The 25200-nt window shown below is 56.5% G+C and overlaps 1 protein-coding gene across 5 annotated transcripts; it reads right to left on the reverse strand.

Moving 5' to 3' along the window:
• Nucleotides 1–665: 665 nt before the first annotated feature.
• CLCN7 (chloride voltage-gated channel 7) lies at nucleotides 666–24330 on the reverse strand. 5 transcript variants are annotated; one of them, XM_031447489.2, is made up of 26 exons: nucleotides 24113–24242; nucleotides 23162–23319; nucleotides 16818–16889; nucleotides 13833–13904; nucleotides 13666–13731; nucleotides 13174–13306; nucleotides 12863–12972; nucleotides 12169–12249; nucleotides 11246–11308; nucleotides 11052–11135; nucleotides 10443–10536; nucleotides 10114–10178; nucleotides 9584–9700; nucleotides 8764–8818; nucleotides 8387–8447; nucleotides 7667–7805; nucleotides 6673–6766; nucleotides 5448–5617; nucleotides 4316–4367; nucleotides 4010–4137; nucleotides 3739–3824; nucleotides 3323–3452; nucleotides 2645–2704; nucleotides 2374–2550; nucleotides 2030–2110; nucleotides 666–1851 (listed from the first exon to the last, which is right to left on the reverse strand). In XM_031447489.2, the coding sequence occupies exons 3-26, from the start codon at nucleotides 16854–16856 to the stop codon at nucleotides 1765–1767; spliced, it is 2244 nt and encodes a 747-aa protein (XP_031303349.1). In that variant the 5' UTR covers nucleotides 16857–16889; nucleotides 23162–23319; nucleotides 24113–24242; the 3' UTR covers nucleotides 666–1764. The 5 variants fall into 5 exon arrangements, with proteins under 5 accessions (XP_031303349.1, XP_031303345.1, XP_064334377.1 ...); XM_031447485.2 differs by lacking the exon at nucleotides 23162–23319 and having other exon boundaries at nucleotides 24113–24330; XM_064478307.1 differs by lacking the exons at nucleotides 23162–23319; nucleotides 24113–24242 and adding an exon at nucleotides 22972–22989.
• Nucleotides 24331–25200: the final 870 nt, after the last annotated feature.

The following is a 25200-nucleotide window of genomic DNA, read 5'->3' on the forward strand; positions in this document are numbered from 1 at the left end:
AGGCTGCGGAGACAGCACGTACTCTCCTCACACCTCGTCCTGGAGCCTGGGTGGGGTGTGGGCCATGTCACGTGTGCAGTCAGTGAGGATACAGGGCCCTCACCTGGCCCAGGTGGTCCACTCTCTCTGCACTGTTGGCCACTCACGAGGGCTGGAGGGGCTTCCCTGTGACACAGTGAACAGCCCAAAGGCAACCACTCGCCTGGGGAGCTCGATGCCTGTAGGCAGCAACACCACACACCTTGGAGCTCAGCGTGTCGGGTACAAGGCAGCTTCGGAGCTGCGTGCTGATGTCCTGGGTGTACCCAAGCTTGGGGCAGGGAGGGTGGGTGAGGACACAGTAGGAAGAAAACAGAGCCTTCCCCAAGGGCTCTGTGGGACTCCCAAGAGCGATCAGGCCAGACATCTGCATGAGGATGGTGGCTGGGGGCCCCCCTCCTGTGGGACATGGGGAGGCCCCTGGTTCTTTCCCACTTAAGGTCTCTGAGCCTATCACCTGTGTCCCCTCTTCCCCCAAGGGGCATCCACCCTGGGTCACTGCCCATCTGCAATGCACAGAAAGGAGAGTCCCGTTCTGGGTCACCCCACCCCCAGAGTGCCTGTGAATCTCAGGATGCTGGACCATGGTCCATACCGAGTGGGAAAGAGGAAGCTGGCACCAGCAGTCTGTGTACAGTTTGTTTATTTCTCCCATTCAGACACCCATACTTGGACCCCTACATTCCCCAGAGGGCTCCCCCACCAGGAAGAGAGCAGCCTTTCAAGGTCCCCACCCCCTTGAAACGGGCTAAAACTGAAGTGCAGCACCTGCCAACCCACAACAGCACACATGTTCCTCATTACAGAAGTGGGCGGGGGAGGGGGTGAGTCACTTTAGAAAAAAAGTCTGGTGGGGCACTGGGGATACAGGATCCCATATCTGGCCTGCCCAGCCCAGGACAGGCGTGGTTCTGCTCTGGGCTCACCAGCCCATCCCAGAACTCACCTGCCCCAACCCTGGAAGCAGAGCTGCTCCAGAACACTGGCTCATGCCAGGGATCCTCGGAGGCTCATGGGGGCCCCCACATGCTGAAGAGATCCACCATCCCCGTGCCATCCACACAGGCTCAGTGACAGAGGCAGAGGTGGATTCTGGGTCCAGGTCCACAGCACCGAGTGGGGTGTGGCCCAGGGGGGATATGTGTTGAGTCTAGGAGTCCAGCTCTGGGGTCTGCTCTCCAGGGCAGTCCTGCTCCCCTAAGCCCTCGCCTCCCTGCGTCCAGCTTGGGTCTCTCTCTGCTCAGACCCAAAACCTCATGGCTGCAGACTGAGCTGAGGGCTGAGAACAAGATCCAAGGCCTCCAGTACAGCCTGAAGTTGCCCAGACATCGAGCTGCCAGTGCTCAGGGTGCAGTCCTTCTGCACTGGCCCCCAGGATGACAGGGGGCACAGAAGCAGCAATGGCTCCGTCCTGGGGGCTGCAGCATTTGGACCCACAGGGCTCAGCTAACCAGCTGTTAGGCACATAATCACACGCACACAGACACACGCATGAGCACGCACAAGCTCTCAGGGAGAGTTGCACAAAATGCTCCCCAGAGATCAGGGAACAGGGGGCTGGCGCGTGAAAACTGAGGGGCTGAGACAGGAGGTGAGGAAATGGGGGTGAGAATGCAAACAAAGAGCCCACAAGAGTCACACGCTGGCCAGGATGTCCCCAGGGTCTGGATCCATGCTGCCTGGGGAATGAGGTGGGGGTTCCGGGGGAAGTGCCAGGGCTGGATCTCACGTCTGGGCCAGAGAGAGCTCCTCCAGGCCCCCCTTCCCAAGCCGGTATCTGGCCAGGTCCTTCCTGGTCACCAGCCCGACCACCTGTGGAAGCAAAGCCAGGTCACTGGTCTAGCGGCCCCTGCCTCTGTGGACACCCCTGCCCTATGTTTTGGGGGTAGCACAGCCAGAGGGGAGACCCAGGAGTAGGCATGTGGGCCTAAGCAGTAGGCGAGCCAGGAACACAACCCCTGCTGGCGGATGCCCCACCCATGGCACTCACCTGATTGTGGTTGTCCACCACCACCAGGTGCCTGAGGCCCAGGGCTCGGAACAGCTTGAACACCCGCGGGAGGGACGCCTCCTGCAATATGGGGACAGCCTCAGCTCACTGCCAGCCCCAACCCACCAAGACTGGAGCAGAGGCAGGACCTGCCGCCACCCTCACACGGCCCACTGGTGCCAGAATGGTACAAAGTGAACCACTACCTCTCCTCCACACCGGAGGCCCTGTCTTGATTTGGCCTGGGATGTCCTACTCTGCACACCCCGCCACCCCCCATACTCGTGCTCTGAAAGAACTTCCCCCACAGCCCCCCACAGCCCCCCTGCAGCCCAAGCAGGCACCTGGGGCACTGTGTAGGGGGAGGGGTTCATGAACTCGGAGAGGTCCATGGTGCACTCCCGCTCGTCCTGGGACACGTGGATGGACTGGATCGGGGGGAAGCGTGGGTAGGCGTCACGAAAATCCTTCAGTCTCAGCCGCCGCCGCACCAGGCCCACATTGGACCGTTCCACGAACACCTGTGGGCAGAGGGCGGCAGGCGGCGGGCAGCAGGTGGCGGCGCCTCAGAGCCTCAACACCCCACCAGGCGTCTCCCGCCACCTGATGCCCTACTTTGTGCTTCAGCAGGACGATCAGCTGAGAGCGCAGGATTAAGCCCTGGAGCCGGGCTGGCTGCGGAAGAGAGAAAGACGCTGGTGTCTGTGGGGGACCTCGCACCCTTCCTGCTGGGTGGGTAGCGGGCCCAGGCAGCAGCACCAGGACGCCTGGGAGCTCCGGCCAGGTTCCCCGGCGATGCTGGTCACCACCTACAGACCAGGCCACAGGCGTTTCACCTGCACGAGCTCACTTATCCCTGAACGCCTGGGAGAAGCAACAGAACCGCTGAGTAGGGATGAGGTGCTGAGAGTCAAGTATGCTGAGAATGAGAAACAGACCCAGGACCTGATGAGACTCGACCCAGACAACAGAAGCACCACGGCAAGTGGGATGCACATTCTGTCAGGACCTCCCGACAAAATCCCAGCGACTCCTCAGCTGGTGGTGCAGTTTGGGGTGTGACTGCAAGACATGTGGATGCATCAATAACCCAACCAGGGGACAGCGCTCACTGGGACCCGTGCCTTCGCAGCCACGTGACCAGAATTCTCTCATGAACCCCAAAGCAGGGTTTCCATATTTACGGGAACCACGCTTCCCAGCCCTGCTCAACCTGACAGTTCAGGTGACGAGGAGAGACCATGAGCCCCAGTCCCCTCCTGCCCTGCAGGCAGCCTGCAGTGAGGCCAGTACCTGGGTGTCATCGGCGGCCTCCACCACGGGGAAGCCGTTGTGGTTGGACATCGTGTTGCTCAGCACGTCCACGATGACACCCACCTTCTCCCTCCTCCGCAGGCAGGTGACCGGTGTGCTCATCACCTCCCTGCGGAAAAAACCAGGCCGTGACCCACGCGGCCGTGGGGGGCTTCCCAAACAGTCTCTTCACAGCAGTCAAAGCCCAACAGACAGAAACGGCTGGGAGAAGGGAGCCTGAAGACAAGGCGCTGGGAGCCTAGACCCTCCCAGGAGCTGCCCTGGGAAAACCAGTCCTGGGCTGAAGTCCTGCTCCAGGCAGCCCTCACCAGACCTCCCAGGAGTGTCCGGCATCCCTCACACCCCACCCTGAGTGTGGGGAGGGAGCCCCAGCCTGCAGGCCTTCTTCAGGGTACCTGGCAGTGAGCGAGTGCGAGGTGACCGGGGCTTCCCAGTGCAGGAAGGGCACACTCTGCAGCTGGATGTGCATGTCATACAGGCCCTGGGGAGAGGGTGGGCGTGCTGATGCCAGAGGCTGCCTGGGGGACAGCTTCCAAGCTCTCCCCACCCCTCATTGTGGCTGCAGATCCCCCAGTCCCCTCAGCCTCAGGCGCCAAGGCTGGGGGCATGGGGAGGAGGCTGCCAAGCGACAGTGGGGACAGGCGGGCCTCTCCCCACTGGCCAGACCTCAATGAAGACGTCCCCTACGATCTTGGCGGTCATCAGCACCAGCATGATGGGGAAGCCGTAGGTCACGTTGCTGGTGGCCTCCATCATGATGACCGTCAGGCTCAGCGTCATCCTCACGATCCCACCTGCCCAGGCGGGAAGGGGGGAGGGTTGGGGGTCATGAGCCTCTGAAGGCTACTCCATCAGTCCCTCCCGTGTCCCCTGAACAGCCCAGTCCTGTCCATTCACCCCTGTGGACCATCCCTCCAGGCGGCACCAGGTGGGGATGGTGACCCTGCCCCACCCATGGCAGCCAGCACTCACCCAGCTGGGCAGCCGCTCCCATCAGGGCATACTTGCCGGGGTCTGCCCAGATCTGTGGGGAAGACAGAGAAGGTGTTGGGGGTGTAGCAGTCCCTTACCCAAACCCATTAGAATGTACTGACGCCAGTGGAAGCCACATGGGCCCAGGAGGGAATCTTAATACTTTACACAAAAAAACAGTGTGCAGTAGCACCACCTGAGTCTGGAAATACCCTAGCTGTGCCTGGCTCAGGGATGCACTGAGTGAGCTCTGCCGTGTGCGGGCGCTGCAGAACTCGGCAGGTAAGACAGTAGGGCACATGGCCTGGAGGGAAGGGCTACAGGTGTCCAGGGGGAAGGCCGGCCGCACCGTGTGTGTGCAGTGACCAGCTTCTGGGCATAAGGCCTGCACCACACAAGGAAGCATAAAAAGAAGCAAAAATCCGACTTGCGCTGCAACACAGGTGACCCCTGAAAACATGAAGCTCAGTGACAGAAGCCAAACACAAAAGGCCACTTAGCGTGATTTGACGTATCTCCAACCACCAGAACAGGCAAACCCAAGGAGGTGGAAAGCAGATTAGTAGCCACCAAGAGCTGAGGCGGCGACACGGACGTGACCGCTTAACGAGAACATGTTTCTTTGCGGGTGATGAGAATGTTCTGCAACATCCTGGCGGTGATGATTACACAACCCCGAATGTATGAGGAAACACCAAACTGTAAGCTTTCAGAATGATGGATGTTACGGTATGTGAACCACATCTCAATTAAAAAGCCCACAAAATCACATCTGGAAGGGAACCTGGGATGCGCGCGACCTGGAGACAGGTGAGGGGAGGCTCAATGTGCCCCTCTTATGGGGTTTTAGGTCTCATTTGAACGACTAACATAAAAATGAGAAATTCACAGAATAAAAACCAAGCTGCCCATGGAGGCAGGATAGAGGAGGAGGGCCAGGAGGCAGTGCTGGGGCCCCAAGGTCTGGGCCTTGCACCTTCCAGGGCTGGACTCCCGCACCTGCCTGCATCCTTTCGTACCGTGTTCTCTTCATCACCCATGCACCCTTCCTGTTGGTCACACACACGAGCCCTGCTCTCATCCATGGTGGCCTCGACTGAGCCCGGCTTCATCCCCACAGACCCCCACTCACTGCGGCCCCTGTGATGTAGGAGAGGGAGATGCCGAACAGCCGGCCCCAGGCGGCCCCGATGAGCAAGGACGGGATGAAGACACCGGCCGACACCGTGAGCCCATAGGTCCAGCAGGCCAGGAAGAAGTAGACCAGGGTGAAGAGGCCAAGCGTCATGGGGTTGTAGGAGCCTGCGGAAAGGGTGCTGGCCAGGGCCTGCCACGTAGACTCAACCCTGAGAAGGGCTGCCTGGCCACACCCCAACCCCCAGAATCTCCCCCTCCTCAGAGGCCAGTGTACGGGGTCCTGGGGACCCAGCCCTCAGAGGTGGGTGCCCAGCCGCCCTGCAGGTGGGGCAGAGAGGGGGCTGGGGCAGGCGAGGTCCAAGGCCACCAGCAGGGTGTTGACCTGGGCTGAGGAAAGGTGCTTGCCGAGGTCTGGGCAGACCACCGGGGGTCAGTGAGTGCAGGAGGGAGGCCACAGCCACCATCCCACACCTGGCAACTCCAGATGTGAGAAGATGTCAAGGAACCCCGGAATCAGCACGCTCAGGCCTGGTGACGCCCACAGGGCCCTGCTCAGTGCTTTAGAAAGGGCTTCGCTTTGCCCACATTTAAAAGCCTTTCTGTTCAGTTTCATAAACTTGTGCCCCCCCCCCACATGCCAGCAGTTCCCAGTGGTGATGTTTGAAGCAGGAAGCAACTAGAGACAAGGTAGACAGCCGGCAGACAGGAAGGGCGAACACGTCACAGAGCAGCCTGCTCAGCCCTCGGGGGTGCACACAGCAGGCCCCCCTCTGGCAGTGAGACAGGTCTGCGTCCAGAGCCTGTTTTTCATTAAGAATGTGTGGCTAGGTGAGGCCTCAGCGTTGGTGTTTTGAGTCATCAGGCTGCTTTCTGACCGAAAGTGACCCCTGCAAGCAGCATCCAGAAGGAAAACTCATCTAGGGAGATGAGATGGCCCCAGTGGCCACCCTCCAGGAAGGGAAGGAGACAGCGTGGGGAGCCTAGCCGGCCCCTCCCAGGTACTGGCCACCAGCCCACACTGGGCTGCCAGCCCCTGCGCTCTGGTGCACCCTAGCCCTGCAGCAAGGCAGTGACCTCTGCCCACAGTGGACACTTGGCCAGAAGGTGTCAGCCAGGCCTGGGCCCAGTGCCTGTGTGTTGGCTGCAGACGAGGCCAGAAGGGATGGGCCCAAGTGGGGACATGAGGCCAACAGCACAGAGCGCAGAGCACAGGCACTCACCTGGGGGGTCGTGGAAAAGGCTGACCACGCTCTTCTCCGGGGTGTTGAAGAAGGCTGCGGCCATTGAGTTGTACTCGCCATCGGCACAGAAGAGCTGCGAGGTCAGGAGAGAAGACAGGCCAGTTGGGATGGGGCAACCTCGGCCTGGACAGCATTAAGTACCAACCTCACAGCAGGCAGGGTCAGGCCACTGTCTCAGAGGGTACACAGGACCCAAGAGACAGGCTCAGGAACGGCAAGGGCTTCAGAGGCATGTCCAGCCCTGCAGGGGCTGGTCAGCAGTATACCTGGGCTGGACAGCAAGTCTGTCCCTGGGCACATGTGGACCCCAGAGCTCACACTTGGAGCAGCTGCTCACAGAGCTCATGTGCCACAGGCCCAGGGACCCCCAGGCTGGGCAAAACTGTGAGCCCCTCAAGGCCTTGACCCAGAGCAGGGGCTCCAAGCAAAGCCTCATGTGTCAACCCCACGACCCTGCCAGAGCCATCCAGGGCCCCAGATCCACACCTGACACGGGCCCATCAGTCCTTACTCCCCACCCCCAGCAACTAGCAATCTGTTTTTCTCTGTGGGTGTGCCCCATTCTGGACGTTTCCCACATGTGTGGTCCCTGCTGCCCAGCTTCCTTCACTCAGCATGTTGTCAAGGTGCAGCCATGCAGGAGCCCATGTCAGTGCGCCGACCCTCCCTGGAGCTGAGTGGATCCATTATGCGACTGTTCGTCGATGCTGGGCACCAGGGCTGCAGTGAATCCTGCCACAGTGAGCTCGTGTGCACAGCTGCCCCTGCGGGCCCATGCAAGCTTCACCTCTGCAGTCCTCCTGCAGAGCCTGTGAGGCCACTGCTCCAGGAGGACTGGGCCAAGACCCCAGCCTGCATGACGCCTGCTCATGCCTGGAGCTGGGCTGAGCCATCAGCCCCACGGAGAGAGGAAGCAAGGGCCCCTGGGAAGGCCCACCCTGCCCTAACCCAGCCCCCGTCCCTGGCTGCCTACCTGGAGGGGATAGGACACAGAGCTCCCCTGCAGGGGCTGACAATCCCGGGAAGAGTAAATCAGCACGAAGGCGACTGTGGCCGTGACAGCGGCCACCAGCATGGCCTCGATCACCTGGAGGCAGGGCCGGTGGATGTACCTAGAGCAAACAGCCAGGGTGGACCGGGTTGCGGGATGGCTAGGGCAGCGGCCAGGGCATCCAGAGCCTGCGACTCAGGAGAGCCATCCAGGACCCCGATCAGGAGAGTGACACAGCACGTTTAATCAGCAATCCGCCCAGACACCCGAACACTCTCCAGTTATCTTCCAGGTGCTCCCCGAGAGCATTTTAACTTGGCAAAAGAAGACAAGAAGGAAGGAGACCGAGACCCGCCCCGCAGGTTTCAGAAAACCAGCTCCAATAATGGCTCTCCACCAACAGAAGGACCTGTGTTGACCCCGACATGCCCAGGCCCAGGGCCCTGAGGGCTGAGAGACGCCCAGAAGACCCTCAACGCAGGGCTATGCCAGATCCATGGCTGTGCCTTTCCTGCCAGGGGGCTGCCCTCCAGGCCCCACCTGGCCCCCGGCCCTGCTGGTCTGTCCCCTCACACACACACCACCACAGAACAATCTGTTTAGCGTGTGGCTTCCACCCAACCCGAGGGCGCAGGGCCCACAACTGCCAGACACCCCATGTGGTCACACCTGTCAACTCAGTCCCCAAAGCAGGTTTCTCACCTGATTCGAAACATCGTCAGCCAGTAATTCAAAGCGTTGAACACGGCTCCAAGGACACCACCTGGGACGAGGAAGAAGCTGCATATTCAGGACTTGGGGAAGAGAGGAGGAGGCTGCCCAGGAGACAGGAGGGGACAGTGTGGAAACACCTAACGGGCAGAGGGCTTGTCTCCCACAGGTTTTCACAGAGAAAGGAACACTGCCCAGGCCCAGCTACTTCCTGAGGGGCTTTCATCAACCAGAAGTAGAGCTCTGGTCCCGAGGGCTGGACTCCCTCCCCACTGGCCATGGGACGGCAGGCAGGAATGGGGGCCTTTGGAGCTGGGTCAGGCCTGGTCCCCACTGTCTGGTGCTGTCGTGCGCGAAGCCGCCCTTACCCAGCACACCCATGGCAATGAAGATGGGGATCTCGTGGATCGTGTACACCATCGTCTGCACAGACAGGGAGAGAGCGGGCATCCTGTTAAGAAAACTGTCACCAGCCCCTCCTATTCATATTCAGACTCTGGACCAGGCACTGTACAGGACATGGCCCACCTGCATGGGAACCTGGCACTTTCCTACAGGTCCTGCAGGAGAAAAGCCGGAGTAAAAGCCGGGCATCCCAGCAGACTGCCCTCCTACTCCCGTGGCTGTGCCAGAAGGCGCTCGGAGCCCTGCTTTATCTGGAGGCTCTCACCTGCTTCCCCCTGAGCAGGGGTATGACCTGAGCTTTTGCCAAAGGAGGAGTAAGCGGGACACAATTAAGGGAGAGAAGCTCCTAAGCCAGGCCACCCAAGAGTCCCGAGTCCATGGGTGAGAACTGTCCCCCAGAATGGTTCCCTGTGCGCAGCATCCCAGCAATGGCAGTGCGAGGCCCAAGCATCCCCCGACACGCCACCAGCACTCGCTCGCCTTCCAGAAGCTGCTGCAGGAGTCCGGCCGCCAGTCTTGGTGTTGCTGTCCAACAGTCTGCGGCCCTGAGGTGGCTCTGAAGCGGTTGCTGGCTGATGGGTGCCCCACCCTGGCGGCCAGCTCCGATGCACGCCTTCCTGGAGCATCTCCAGCCTCGGGGCTCACAAACAAGGGCTCTATCCCACAGCTAAGAGCTAGAACATCCCAGAAGCCTCAATCCTTAGGCTGAACCTTGAGTAAAAACGGCCTTGGCCCCTCTCAGAGAAAGAACCAGAGAGTGAGGTGGGTGATGTAGCGGGTTACCTCGGTGTCAAATCTTCCAAAGTTGATGAGGCCAGGGCTGGACAGGTCCCACACATTTCCGTGGTAAATGCTTAGGACGAAATTCAGGGTGAAGGTGGAAATCATGGAAGCAAAAAACTGCAGGTAGAGAGAAACATGCACCGTCAGGGCTGTGGCAGTGGGCACAGTGGCCAAGCCCAGAGCCGGGAGGACAGGGCTGGGAGGATAGAACTGGGAGGACAGGACTGGAAGGATGGAGTCAGGAGGACAGGACTGGGAGGACTGTAGCACCAGGGCCATCTGTCTCCTGTCATCTGGGAGGCACCTGGACCCTCTAAAGGCTGAGGGAAGGCAGGCCAGAGCCTTGCTGGCTGAGCTGGGGGCGGAGGTCCCAGGATCCTGATAAGGATGAAGGAGAACCAGGCCAACAGCTCAGGGACCCAGCCGATGGGAGGTTCAGGTGCAGTCCGAGAGCCAGGTGTCCACCCGACCATGGAGGCCCAGCATCGGGGCTGCCCGACCCCAGAAAAGTGGCCGTTCCAGGCACTTACAATTCTCCATGTCAGGAACTGGTTCCAGAAGGACGCACCCTCCTCCAAGCTGAACAGGACCCCACCTGGAACAGCCAGCAGCCCAGCACTGAAGCACCCGACCAGGCCACAGGCAGTCCCTCACTCACTGCTACCCACACCCTGGACTCTGGGGCACCAAGCCCACAGCAGAGACAGCCATCCAGGCCTCTTGGGAGGCTTACCCCATACCCTAACCCAACACTCAGTCCACAAACGCAAGATCAACCCTTCATATGGCAGGGACTGCCTGGCTCCCCCAGCACAGGCTGTCACAGAGCTCTCAGACCAGGCAAGGCTGCCCTCCTCACCCACAGGGGCCCCAAACGCAGCAGACACTCCGGCCGCAGCTCCTGCCGAGACAAAGTCCCGCTTCTCTGTGTCTCTGCGGAAGTACTCGAAGATCTGAGCCAGAACAGATGGAAAGAGAGGTGGTAGCCAGCGCCTCCCAGGGTACCTCTCTCAGGAAGGGAGAAGACGGGCCCAGAGGTGAGGAGGGGAGGGGAGAGGGGAGGGGTGTCTCTGGACTAACCACCCATCAGCTGAGGGGGGTCACGGACTGTAGAACTGAAGAGAACAAATCACAGAGAGTTTCCTTGCGTACCCACAAACAGAGAAAACCACTATTCATAGCAATTACTAAACTCCGTGGTTTGTGCACGACGTACACAGAACTGAGCACCTGGAGCCCACACCTGTGTCCTTTCTGACCTCCCCTCCAGGTCACACGTTACTGCTTAGAGCTACGGGCCATTTCCACACAGAAACACACACCCACACAGAGCACCAAGACCTCAACACTCCAGACAAGACACTGGGGACCCTCAGAGGCGAAGGCAAGACTGCAGGAGGGGTGGGGGCCCAGCCGTGGGGGCAGTCGCGCCCTCACCCTGAACATGGGCGGCATAGTGAGGACCCACCTTGAAATCTCGCTTTAGTGATGTTGACCTCCCCTGGGAAATCCCAGCAGCAATCACGGAGCCGGAGTGGATCATTGGCCCCTCCTAGAAGGCATGAGACAGCGGCACTCAGATGGCGCAGCTCCAGAAAAAACCAGCCCAGGCCCCGTGGGCGCAGAGGGACACAGGCCAGGGCAGCGCACGTGCTCCGTTACCTTCCCCACAGCCAGTCCTCCCACCACGGACAGGATCACGCCGGACACTTTGATCACCAGAGTCTGGAACACAAAAGATGACATCCCAAGTCTGATTAAAGGGCACACACGATCTGAGAACCTGAGCCACAGACTGAACACATGGGGGACCCTAACCACTGAGCCGCCGAGCGGGTACGAGCACCCGCAGTGGGGGTCCCGGGGGTGGGCTTGTGCTCTCCTGCCTTCTCGCCTCCTCGGACCTTCCATGCCACGTGGTGGTGGACACAAAGGAGACCTGCATGCTCCGAGTTCCTCCACCTGGTGCCCTCCTGGGGCACTGGTGCCACCTGCCCACCTGGAGTGGACGTTGAGCTCCCAGCCACTGAGGCCGGCCCCACTCTTTGGCTGCAGGGCACTGAGCACAGCCCTCTCCCTGAGTGGACCACCTGCCCTGCTCCTAGAAGCACCTCCTCCCTGGACAGGGGCAGGAAAGAGGCCTCCAGCAAACACCAGGCCAAGGCACGCCGACCGCACACCTGGAAGTGGGAGGAAACCTGACTGGTGCCCAGAAAATCATGTACAACAAGACTAAAGAAAGTTCCGAAACAAGGGAAAAACTCGCCATTCCCACGCAGCTACTCTCATTCTGAAATATTAACCACCATGTGAAACTCAAAACACGTCTACGCAACCACAATCATAACAGACGCACCTTTTAAGTGTTTTTGTATCATTCAAAACGTATGAGACAGTTTCACCACTTTCCAAAGAAAGGTCACACAACACCCTTCAGCACATCTGCATGCAAGCTCGTCAGCGGCAAACGGCAAGGGCCTGGCTGAGTTTTGGAGGCACAGGTGGACAATCGAGATCCTTCTAACCCAGCAAGGCGGCCCCCTGGGCTGAGCCTGAACTCCCGGCGGGGCCGCCTCGCACCTCACCTTGAGCCGGACCACGTGGGGGATCTTCACCCCATTGAGGAAGCACTTGATCTGGGGGATCCCGCTGCCAGCGGCGACCGGCTATGAGTAGAGGGGCCAGCACTGAGCCAAGAAGGCCCAGGAAGGCATGCCCCATGAAGCCCAGACAGGAGAGGGGACGGGACGGGCAGCCGGGTAAGGGGCTTCTCGCCTCTCTCCACCCACCTGCAGAGCGACCCTGAGGGGAGCAAACTCTGTAGGGAGCAGGAGAGGGGGCAGAGATGAAGATGGCCCAGTGTCCCCTGGGGCAGGACGACAAGAGGTCCACGTCACACACACTGAGGGGCAGAACGCAACATATACTTGGGGCCCACTGCACTGCACCCCAGACAGAAGCTCTGGACACTGCCCCTTCTTCCTTCCAATGCCCCACAACCAAGGAGGAGCAAAGAAAGTGGCAGATACAGGAAGGGAGAAAAGAAGGAGCACCCCAGGCGGGTCGGACCCACACATCTGGAGCACCCCCCAGACAGGGGCTGCTGGGTGCTGCCCTGGTCCCTGCTGCCTGGGGTGGGCGTGGGCTTGTGTGGCAGAGCCCAGGAGTGTTGTTTTGGCTGAACTGCTTGACACCGGACATCGGATTCCACCAGAGTCTAACCCATGAGTCTCATGGGCAGACACTGTGGAGGGGTGAGCTGGAGGGATGCCCACCTACCTCTATAAAGGCCACGATCACCGAGCCCAGGAGCACAAACGCAGAGTTCAGAGTGGCCCACAGCAGGAGGGAGAAGGACAGCCCACCCTTCTCTGTGAACTTGTCAATATCTGGGATCATCAAGGACCATACAGCATCACCCTGGGTGCCCCTCCACAATGGAGCACCTACTGGTCTCAGGGACACCTTATAGCCCATCCCCCACAGACATGCAGCCCCCACTCAGTTACACCCCGTCAAGGACAGCAGACTGCTGGGGTCAGAGACTCCTCCCATTAGTCCGCTCACTCAGGTGACCAAATAAAGGATACTGTCCTTGACAACCCTGTACTTGAGGCCAGCCAGCTTCTCCACCACGATGTCAATGAAGCAGGCCACGAGGCCCGTAAGGATGCCAATCATGGCACAGATGACCCAGCGTTTGATCTCCACTGTCCGGAAGGCCTGAGGGGGCAGAGGGGAACCCGTCACAAGCGGGCGCGGTTGTGAGACGTCCCACACAGCTGCTCTGGTGACCCCCACCACACACTGTTGTCCTCGGGCCCCGAGTCCAGGAAGGGCAGCCCCATCAACGTCTCAGAGACAGTAGGGCACTGGCGGGGGGATGGTCCTTCCCAGCCAAGTCGTACTCAGATGCTAACGCTACAAAGAACAGTCCTCTCAGCAATGCGAAAGTGACACACACACACCCTTCCCTGTGCTGGGCACCAGGGGGTGAAGTGGGGGAGGCAGGGTTGCACTGCTGCGCCCAGGTTGAGCAGTGGAGCCAGGTGCACGCCAGCTGGCGGTTAGCCCAGGCTCACCGTGTGGTTGATCCGTCTCTCCTCCTCCAGGAACAGCTGGTTCTCACTGTTGTCATAGTCCAAGCTCTGCAGACCAGGACAGCAGAGACACACCAGTGACTGACCTCCACCCGCAGGCTCAGGGCAGGTGCGGTGGGGAAGGGCAGGGCATGGAGCAGGGGGCTCACCTCGTACTTGAGGGACAGCAGCTTCTCATTGTGTGGGATCTCCTTGGGGAAAGGGTGAGGGGGGTCCATCTCCTGTGGGAGGAAAAGGCAGAGCTGATAACCCCGCACAGGCAAGAAGGAAGCAAAATGCAGGGTGGGGCTTGTGCCATCCCCAAGGCATGTACTCTTCTGACACCAAAGCCAGACCAGGACACAAGGCAGGAAACCACACACACACCCCTAATGAACACAGATACAAAACCCTCCATGAGACAGGGTGGATCAGGGTCTGGGCCACTGCACCACACACTTCCCAGGCATGTAAGGTGGGGTGACATAAAAAATTGATTAATGTAAGCTGTCTGTGGTCTACGTCCCAGGTTCCAGCACCAGCTCCTAACTCCCCCCAGCCCCCTGAACCTGGCATCTCTGGGTGATGAGCGGGTCTGTGCTATGAGAGGGCTGGGCTGGGGGCCAAGACCAAAGCAGGATGAGAGGGCTGGAGACCCAGCTAATCACCAACGGCCGGGGATTTAATTAGTCGTGCCTGTGTACTGGAGTCACCATACAAACCCAACATGAAGGGGTTCAGGGAGCTTCCGGCTGTGAACATGTGCAGGTGTGGGGAGGGCAGCTCCCGGGGAGGGCGTGGGGGCTCTGCACCCCTTCCAATCCCTGCCCAGTGCATCTCTTCCATCTGGCTGTTCCCACGTCATGGGTCCTTTACAAAGCAAAGTGTTTCCCTGAGTTCTATGAGCCATTCTGGGACCCTGAGGAGGGGGTCGCGGGAACCCAATTTACAGCTGGTGGGTCAGAAGCACAGTTGATGACCTGGACTTATGACTGGTGTCTGAGGTAGGGGGTCTGTTGGACTGAGCCCTCAGCCTGCGGGGTCTGTGCTGACGCCAGGCAGTTAGCGTCAAAATGAAGTGATGTGTGTGGGACACTCAGGTGGTCTCTGGACAATCAGAGGATTAATTGGAGTGAAAGTAAAAATGGTTCGAAGCTGTTTCAGTAGAATAAAGCACAAAATCCACAAGAACACCTCAAGAGACACACAAAGAGCATCTGACAAAATTCATTCCTTCATGATAAAAATACTCAATAAACCAGGAAGAGAGGGACCTTCCTCAGCCTGATCAAGACAGAAAAACCCCAGGCAACATCATGCTCAGTGGTGAACAACTGACTGAAGCTTTTTCTCCAAGATCAGGAACAAAGCCAGGACATTTCCACTCAGCTCTGTCCTGGATGTGCTACCAGGACAATCAGGCAGGAGAAATAAGTGAGTAGCACACAGACTGCACAGGAAGAAGTGAAACAAGATCTTCTTTGCAGATGGCATGGTCTTGTAGAAAATCCCCTGAAGTGCATTACAAACAATCAGAATTGACAACAGATTCAGTGAGACTGAAGGATACGAGACCAGGACCCAAAAATCAAACGTATTTCTATGCACCTGCAATGAAGAACCCTCAGTGAAAATAAGAAAACTCTGTTTATAATACCACAAAAAATAAGATACATAAAATAAACTTATTTCTAAAATATGTTTTACAAAAGCAGTGAAAAGCTTATATGCTGAGAATTACAACACGTTGTTGTAAGAAATTAAAGACCTCAGTAAATAGAAAGCTGTCCTGTACGAATGGACTGGAAGACTGGATATGAAGATTTGATGCCACCCCTACCTAAACTCCAGCTGGCGGGGACTGAGGAAATTGACAAGCTGAGCCTAAATTCCACGTGGAAACACGCAAGGGGTCTGGGATCTCAAATAGCCAAAACCATCTTGAGAAAGAAGAACGAGGCTGGACAACTCAAACTTTCCACTTTCAAAACTTACCAAAAGCTACAGTCATCAAGATAGAGTGGCCCAGGCACAAGGACAGACTGAGAGGTCAATGGAAGACAACTCGAAGCCCAGAAATAAACCCGTAACATTTACGGCAACTGCCCATCGACAATGGTGCCAAGACAACTCAAGAGGGAATGAGTCGTCTTTTTAAGAAATGATGCTGGGAAAACTGGGTCTCCACATGCAAAAGAATGAGGTTGGACCCTTGTCTTACACTACATGAGAAATTAGTGAAAACGAACCACAAAGATCTAAACTGTAGAACTCTTACAGGAAAAGACAGAAGTGACCTCAGATTAGGCAGTAGTTTCTTAAATATAACTCCAAAAGCACAAGCAGCAAAAGAAAAAACATAGAACAAATGGACTTCGTCAAAATTAAAAGCTTTCGTGCCTCAAAGGACACAGGCAGAAAGTGAGGAGACCACCCATGGGCCAGGAAAAAGCTTCTGCAAATCAAGTATCTGATGAGCGATCTGCATCTAGAACACAGAAAGAATTCTCACAGCTCAATTACAGAAACACAAGCAGCCAACTGAAAAATGTGCACGGGGTCTGAAGAGACGTTTCTCCGGAGAAGATACGGACGACAGAGATGGCCATGGGCACACAAAGGATGCCCAGCAGCAGAAGCAGCAGGGAAACGCAAATCAGGACTACAAGATACCCTTAAGGAGGTGGTCAAACATTGAGTCCGGGGCGGGGGGTGGGGGCAGGGTGGGGAGTTCACGAAATGCTCCCCTGGCAGCTGCAGGACAGCTCAGCCCCCGTGCAGGGGCAGGAAAAGGGGGACACTACTCATGTACCAGGGCCCACCAGCCTGAGATGCCCCCTCCAGGCCACCTGGGGCTCCCACCTGCCCCCACCTGTGCATAGCTCGCTCAACGTTCCCTGCCAGACAGGCACCCCCCCACCTCTGCTCATTGGGCTCAGCCTCAGGGAACGAAGCCCCCCAGAGCAGCCTTTCCTGGTGGCCCAGGCTCTGCAGTCCACGTCTGTCCCTGAGCTCGGCACAGAACCACTGTCTGCCCTCCTTTTGTTTGGTGTCTACTGTCTGTCCCCTGCTGGCTGCAGCTCCACAGAAGTGGCCTGACCTCCCCAGGCCAGCACACATGGGAGCCACAGGGACAGGGAATGACCACCACTTACGGGGTCCAGAAGCTCATCGTCCAGCTCCAAGGTGCTCATCTGTCCAATCCGGAAAAATGCCGAATGGGGCGACTAGAAGCAGAAGAGAGATCACGGGCCACTTAGCTATGGGGCCACTCTGCACCATGCACATCCCCCCACCAATGTCCTGGCCTTGCCTGCCCTGCTGTGGGAGCACAGACCCACACCTGCTGTGTGGGGGATTCCAGCAGGGCCAGTGCCAGACTCCAGGCTCGCTGCCAAGACCCAAAGTCTGTCACTGAGAAGTCCAGCCTCCAGAGGGGAAGCCCAGGCCTTCCGTACCCGATGAGGCCCTGCCCTCCCCTCTTCTAGGGCCCTTCAGAGACTGGAGAGAAGACACCAGCCAGAACCCAGGGCTGTGGGACGACCACGCCCGTGTCCTCCTGGCCTCCTTCCCTCCCTGGCTTAGAAAACCATGGTGGTCCAGGGCCCCTCCTTTAGAAGCCTTCCTGTTTCCCCTCCTCCAAGTCTTTTCAAGTCCTTTCTCTGTGTGTCTCCATTATGAGACCGAGTGGCTCTGCCAGGTGGGGACCTGTCACTGGCCTCCAGGCTGGCCCCCCAGACGCACAGTCAAAGGCACCTCCTCCCCTGGGGCAGGTCAACCACAGAGGACAAACACCCAGGTGTGTGACTTCTCATTCCTTTGCCTAGGCACAGTGGAGGCCAGGAGTAGGAAACACAGGTCGCTCACATTTGTGATTCAGAGAAACCAGAAGTCACGCTGTGGCATGAGTAGGTCCAAATGCTGCATGGAACATACTGTACAGAAACACGACCCCGTGCTCCTCTGAGCTGCAGGTGCCGCTGGGCGCCCTGCATCTCATCCGGCTGCCACTGCTGCGCCTGCCACACTGCAGCCCAGAGGAGCACGAGCCCAGGGCACACTGTGCCTCCAACACAGGAAGTTTAAAGTCAGCAACACTCACCTCTGCTGCTACCAGTGGTCACTGGTGGCTGACTGCTATGGGGAGGGGCAGGGACACACGAGGGGGCTTCGGGGATACTGGCTGACTCTGCTGGGGGGTGTGTCTGAGTCTCCTGGGGCTGCTGTACCCAAACACACTGTTTAAGGGGCTTAAAATAGGAGAAACATACTCTCTTTCAGCTCTGGAGGCCTCAAGCCCAAAATCAAGGTGTCAACAGGCAGTGGTCCCTCTCAGGGTCATGGGAGAGGATCTTCCCTGCCTCTTCCAGCTTCTGATGGGCACTGGCCATCCTCAGCACTCCTTGGCTTGTGGTTGCATCCCTCCAATCTCTGCCTCTGTCACCACCAGCCTCCCGTGTGTGTGTGACTCCCCTCTCCCACGAGGACACCAGCCTGATCACATCCTAACTGGACTGCAGCTGCAAAGGCCTTCCTTCCACATGAGGCCCCCCACACTGGTTGCAGGGTTAGACATGGAGAGATCTTCCAGGGGGCCACTGTGCACCCCATAACAGGTGGTAACTTGTGAGGCGCACGTTCACTTGGCCATCATCCTGCTCCGCCTGCACGACTGCACTTTACGTATATCCCGTCACCGTCATCGGTATGACAGGTAGCTGATGACAGAAACAGCTGTCTTCTCTCTTAAAAACAACTGGTGATGCCCCCAAGCTGCTGAGGCTGATGAGAAAGACAGGGCGGGCCCCGGCTCCAAGCCTGGGCAGCAGTGCCTTGGTCTGCTGGCCCAGAAAGGATCCGGTTCTAGAGAGAACTCAAACCAGGAGGCGGCCCAGAGCTGGCTGCAGCCTCTGCTCCCCAGACAGGCGTGTGTCGTCAGGAAGGGTGTGCTGGCCGCCAGCCTGACCACAGCACACGGAATGCCCTTCCGGGGACACCTCCAGAGGCAGAACTGAAAGTCGGATTGTGAAAGAGGATAGAAAAACCCTTCTGCAATCCGACCCGACGGAAGGAGGCCACAAGAAAAAGGCAGTCTGGCCATTTTTATTTCATTCTTCACTGATCGACTGCACCCGGCAATCATTCCCACCACACCAAGTCTGCCTCCCTAAAGCAGTTCCTTTGACACCTGAACTGTCTCCAAAGGGCCAGGCTGGGACCGTGCACACGGCCTGGGTAGAGGCAGGCAGGACAGTCCAGATGGTGAGGACTCAGCTCGCTCAGGTAACGACAGGTCTACAGCAGGGAGGATGCCAGGCGGGCATGCAGTCTGCAGCCCAGAGAGCTCCGCTTTGGACCTGGCAGTGTGCGATGTGCAGGGGAGGGGCAAAGCCCTGGCCACCCCAGGCTGCCTCGGGCGGACCCTCTCCCTCCTCCAGTGCCTTCACGTTTTTTAATTCGTCTCTTTTCTGAACTTTACAGGCATCTCTTAGGAAACATCTTTTCTGATGAAAAAAGCCATTTACTGTTTAAGTTCAGCAATTTATTGGGTGCTGTGTGTTTCTCTTTTCTTAAACGCAAGTCAAATACTGGTAGTTCCTTAACCTACTGATATGCACAACAGCCTAGAGGTTACCTCCATGCTTTGGAAAGAACGGAAAGGTTTCCTACTGAGCCTTTCCAGTGACCCAACGTGCTTAAAAGGTCAGACATTTGGGCTGAGAATAGACTGGGGGCAGGGAGACTCTATGAGGCAGGACAAGGCACTGATGGACATGCTCACACGCATCTACACTCATGACACAAGGGCGGAGCGCTACACACAGGCATTGGGCCAACATCAATGCCTGGTTTGGGCACTGTACCATCGTGAAGGAAGAAGGAACCACCCCGCGAAACTGGGGGAAGGCACACAGGCCCTCTCTGGGGGGTCGTTTCAATTTCCTGTGAATCCAGAATTATTTAACCATCCAAAGAGTTTATATGCAAATAGGACTACAGCAAACTGAAGAACTTCTGTACCTCAAAGGAAACAATGAACAGAATGGAAAAGAACTACATACTATAGAACAGGAGAAAATATTACGTATCGAAGATCTGAAAAGAGGTTAATATCTAGAATCTGTAAAGGACTCCTACAAACCAACAACAAAAAATCAGACAATTAAAAAACGGACAAAGGACTTGAATGAACATTTCTCCAAAGAATATATACAAACAGCCAAACAACACACAGAAACGTGTTCACCGTCACTCAACATCAGGGACACGCGGATCAAAACCACAACCAGCTACCACCTCATACCTGTGAGGAATGGTAAGGACCCAAAAACAGAATAGCAAGTGTGGGCAAGGATGTGCAGGAACCGGAACCTTGTGCCTGGCTGCTGGAATGTAAAGGGGCATAGCCACTGCGGAAAAGTCTGGCGGTTCCTCAAAAACTAAACACAGAACTACCTTGTGATCCAGCAATTCCACCTCTGGGTTATTTACCCAAATGAACTGCAAGCAGGGTCTCAAAGAGTGACTTGTACACCCATGAGCACAGCCACATTATTCATGACAGCCAGTGGGTGGAAGCAACTCAACTGCCCAACCACAGATGAATGTATAAACTTGATGTGGTCCATCCATACAATGGAGTATTATTGTGCCTTAAAAAGGAAGGAAATCCTGTCACATGCCACACATGGAAGAACCCAGAGGACGTTATACTAAGAGAAAGAAGCCAGTCACAAAAAGACAAATACTGTATGATTCTACTTCTGTGAGATGTCAAATTCATAGAGACAGAAAAAAGAACGGCATCTGCCAGGAGCTGGGAGGTGGGGTGGAGAGTTAGTGTTTAATGGGGACAAAGTTTCAGTTAGGGAAGATGAAAAAGGTCTGTAGATGGATGTGGTGATGGTCACACAACAATGTGAATGTGCTTAGTGCCACTGAGCTATACACTTAGACATGGTTAAGATGGTAAATAGTGCTAAATACTCTTACAATTAAGTTTTACAACAATTTTAAAGGCTATCTGCCCTCTCTGCTGCTCTGCATTCTAACATCTCCAGGCCCTACATCTGGCACGAGGACACAGAGCTTCCACAGCCAGGGGCTAATGATGAGAAAAACCAAGCTGCCCACGTAAGTGTAAACAGTGACAAAGACTAAGAGGACGATGACAGAGCCCCAGGGAGAGGCCTGGGCCCCGTGGGGGTTGGGAGGATAAGTGGTAACAGCCCCCCTGCTGCCACCTGTATCCTGAGCACTGCAACCTCTGCCCGGGACGCCTCCCAGGACCCTCTGACTAGGTCTGAGCCCACCCTGGCCCTCAGCTCGCTGCACAGTCTGGCTGTGCCTGCAGCCTCTCCTGCCTCCCCAGACTCTGAGCCACCAACATTGGCCCTGGACAGGGCTACTAAAGGCCTGAGGGAGACAGATTCAGAGAGCCCTAGGGGGAGGGAGCTGAGGTGGCCGGCCTGGACTCTATGAAGTGGGCCTGAGGGTAGATGGAGAGGAGGGAGGACAGCAGAAGGACACTGAGGCAGAGGGACTTCCTGGAGGGGCTGCCCCTGGTGCTGGGAGCCACCTGGGAGAAAGACAGGGCGCTCCCTTACATTGAGCAGAGCTCAGGAGGCCAGTGGGGATGGCGGGTGACAGGCCCCTGAAGCTTCCCTGCACCACCACTGCTGCCCCGGCCGCACTCTCAGACTATGGTCTGTGGCTCTGGGTCACCAGGGCAGGACACCACAGTTCCTAGAGTAGCAAGACCCCAGGACTGATTGTAAACACTAACCTGGGGGGTCCCACCCCTCTGGGTGTCTCAAACAGAGCTTCCCGAAGCGGAGGTCCCAGAAACGACCTGTATTACAAATACTGCAAACACCCACCCCCACCCCTGGAGCACCTGTTTCCGGCTCAGATTTCCCTCTGTCAGTTCTCAAAATGCTCCACTTCCCACACACATGACCGTGATTTGTGGGCTGACCTCACCCTCTCCCTGTCCCAGGGCCGGATGCACAGCAATTCTCTGGATGACCGGCCCACACTCCACACTCAGGCATGACACGCTGAGGGCCAGAGATAGGGAACAGCAATCCACAGATGGCTCTGAATGGCCTAGCTCCGGATGGATGGAGGCTGAGCTCAGGCCGACCCCCATGTTCAGCCTGACCAGGGCAGGCCCTGTCACAGAGTCGCGTGTCAGGGCAGCCGGGCCACCACACTCGGCCCAGAGCAAATACCTCATGAGGCTGACCCTCACCCTCTGGACACCCTGCAACCAATCCCAAGGGGCCGGGAGGTGGCAGGACAAGCTCTGTGTCCAGCTCACCAAAACACTGCCACAGGGTGGTTGTTGGCCTCGGTTGTCATTTTGGTGCAAATGACCCTGGACTGAGAGTAGCTTACAAGGCGCAGTTTGCAGAACACTAGGGCCCCAGCACGCAGCTCCAGGGCAGACCCTCCCCCAAGAAAGCCAGGCTCAGTTGGCTGCAGTGCAGTCACACTGTCAATAGCACCCCCAAAGACAAACACTTCCCTGCTGCTGTTTTTAACACCACTGAGAGTGACTAACGTTTACTACCTTGTGACAGGCACTGTGCTGGTTGTGTATGAGCGTTTTTCCAGAGGAGGAACCTGAGACACAGGAGGCTGAGGAACTTGCCTCTGCTAGCCCAGAGCGAAGCTCCGAGCGCCCGAGCCCCTCATCTCCCCTTTCCAACCAGTTTGCACAAGGAGGTCTAAGGATCCTTAAAGGCTGGATTCTCCAGCTTCCTGCAGGATTCTCCACAAGATCAAGCCAAATTCAAAGCCAGCAACCCAGCTCTCTTCCCCGCCTCCACTCCCCACTGCCACTCACTTCCCTAATACACACCCGCTTTATCTTTTCCCATCTATATACCTGCCTGAGGAGCTTGCACTTCTTCAGACTGGACCCAAATGGGACCTCCCCTGCCCTTAGGGCCCCCACACCGCCCTCAGGAACACAGGGCCTGTTTTTCCACAAGCCTGGAGCTAGCAGGAAGGAAGATCCATCACGCACTTCTGTGTTCCTGGCAAACTGCATGCAGCCGGGCACATGATAGATAAACAGTAAGTTACTTTTTAAATTGTTCGACCAGCTAATCAGTTGTTATTAAATACAAATGAGCACACAAAAAGGCTTGCAAAGATCTTTTTAAGGGAATGAGTTTTAAGGAATGAGATCAACAGGCTCTTTCAAAAAAAGCCAACTCCTCTATCTATTTGCAAAGAGAAGTGGGAAACCCCAAGCACATTCAGTTCTGAAATCAACCCAAATTCAGCCTCAAAGTTTACCATCTTTTTATCTGTCAATCCTTAAGGTCAGGCTCATACTTCTATTTTGTAAGCTTCAGATTACTTTCCCTTAAAGACGAAAAAAGAAACGTTTCGAGAAGAAAATAACAAACCATCCATATCCCCACCCCTGCAAATCAGCAGCCCCTTCAAGTCACTTGTCATGCAGACACAGAAAGCACCTCAGCACCTCAGCAGAAGATTCCACTCAAAGAGCAGACTTTGACTTTCAGTGTCTGCTGTATTTCCCAGGGACTGGAGAAATCTAAATATAAGTTCTAGAGACAGAGCCAGATGTTTGGGTCTTTCTTCATGTTTAAACACTACACAAGTGTTTAAAGGACAGATCTGGAATAGGAAAAGGAAAATGAAATAATCACAAAACAGAGTAGGATCAAGCCACCAACAAAAGAAATTCATTAACTCAAGACTAACACAACACATGAAAATTCACTTAAGATAACAAACTGCAGCACTGAGATGCACAGCACACTTCAACCACTCTGACCTGCCTTCCTGTGTCTGGTTGCACACTTCAATTTAAAGGAACTACTAAGGGAAACTGAAAGCACATACTGGTCGTTACTAAGATCGCCCAAAGACCTGTACCACTCCCTGTAAAGCAGTCCCTCAGTTATTCTCACTGCAAAAGCAGACTCTGCGACCTAAATTCTTTAAAATCCCCTGGGGGTTCAAAAAACGACCCAACAAAAATAGTTGCTCATGTATTTATCACAGTCTTGGGAAAAACAAAAAAAGAAAAAGGTCACCGGAGCAAAAGACCACCTGCCTTCCCTTTAAATCCACTTTGGAATAAACCGTGAGGAAATAAATTAGCTTCGTGCCGTGGAGGACACGACAGCAGCTTGTGAGTGGGCACTCCCAGGCTCATAAACGCCAAGGGTAATGGGCCGGCTCCTAGACCCCTCTGGTCACTGGGCCGACCTTCTCCCAAGGCTCCAGAACCCCGGGGCACAGGTCCGAGCCCGCCCTGCCGTTTGCCAAGCGGGGCCCTGGGCCGGCTCCTGCCTCTGCCAAGGGCTCTGCCTGAGCACAGATTCGCCGCATCCCCGCAAGGCCGGCTACTGGCATGGGTGACCGCGGCGCAGACCCAACCCGGCCCGCCTCTCCCCGGACTCACTGCGCGGGCGGCCGCTGGCCCGGCCCCGTTCAGCAGCGGCGTGGCCTCCCCGGCCGACGCCCCGGGCCGCGCCGCCCTTCGCAGCAGCGGCGCCGCCTCGTCATCGTCCAGGTCGCGGCCAGACCACGACACCTTCTTGGAGACGTTGGCCATGTCCCGCCGCTGAGGACCGGCCGGGAAGCGCAGAGGCCGTGTTTGTTCTCGTGACCCGCGCCGCAGCCATGTGACCCGGGCGGTGGTCACGTGACACGACGGCGCACAGTGACCCCGACGGCGGCCGCGAAGAGCGCGGGCCCTTCTGGGAGTTGTAGTCCACCCCCGGCGCCGGCAGATCCAGGCAGTGGGGCGGGCGCCATCCAGCAACAGGCACCCGCCTGTCGGGACCGATCCCCACGTAGCAAAAGGTTGTGCTGAGAAGGACACAACATGGCCTCTGTGGCCCTCCTGCAGAAAAAGCTTCACTGAGGAGAAAATTTGCAAGGAGAAAATTTCAGATGAACCTTAATTGAGGGACACCTGCTAAACAGCTGGGCACCTCTTTCTGTAGTGTTGGTGTCGTGAAAGACAAGGCTGAGGGACCGCCCTAGTTGAAAGGAGATTTAAAAGATGGGAACTAAAGGCTGCTGTGGCCCTGGCATTTTGGGGACAATTGGCAAAGATTGGATATGCACTGTGCATTTGGTAGTAGTGTTATAGCATCACTCAGTCCCCCAAGCGTGATCTTCATCTGGGAGTCATATCAAAAAAATCCTTTTCCTCAGGAGACACACACTGAGACACTCAGGGGAACAGGCCCTGATGTGGTAAGATGTTAGCACGTGATAGGTGTAGGGTAAATATATACAATGTGCAATGTATTCCTCTTGTAGCTTTTTTCTTTCTATTAGAAATTTAAAAATAAAAAGATTTTAAAAGTTCTTTAGAACTTTCCCAGGCTGAGAAGACAACCCCTTCTCCCACATAATTCACAATAAAACCAAAACTGAAACCAAGATAAGAGGAAGGAAGCCAAACAGGATTTTTAATTTTCCCCATGATCACTGTACAATGATGTTTCTGAAACTACTAAGAACAACATTCTTTCAGAA

This window comes from Camelus dromedarius, chromosome 24 (assembly GCF_036321535.1).
Source record: "Camelus dromedarius isolate mCamDro1 chromosome 24, mCamDro1.pat, whole genome shotgun sequence".
NCBI classification, from domain to species: Eukaryota; Metazoa; Chordata; class Mammalia; order Artiodactyla; family Camelidae; genus Camelus; species Camelus dromedarius.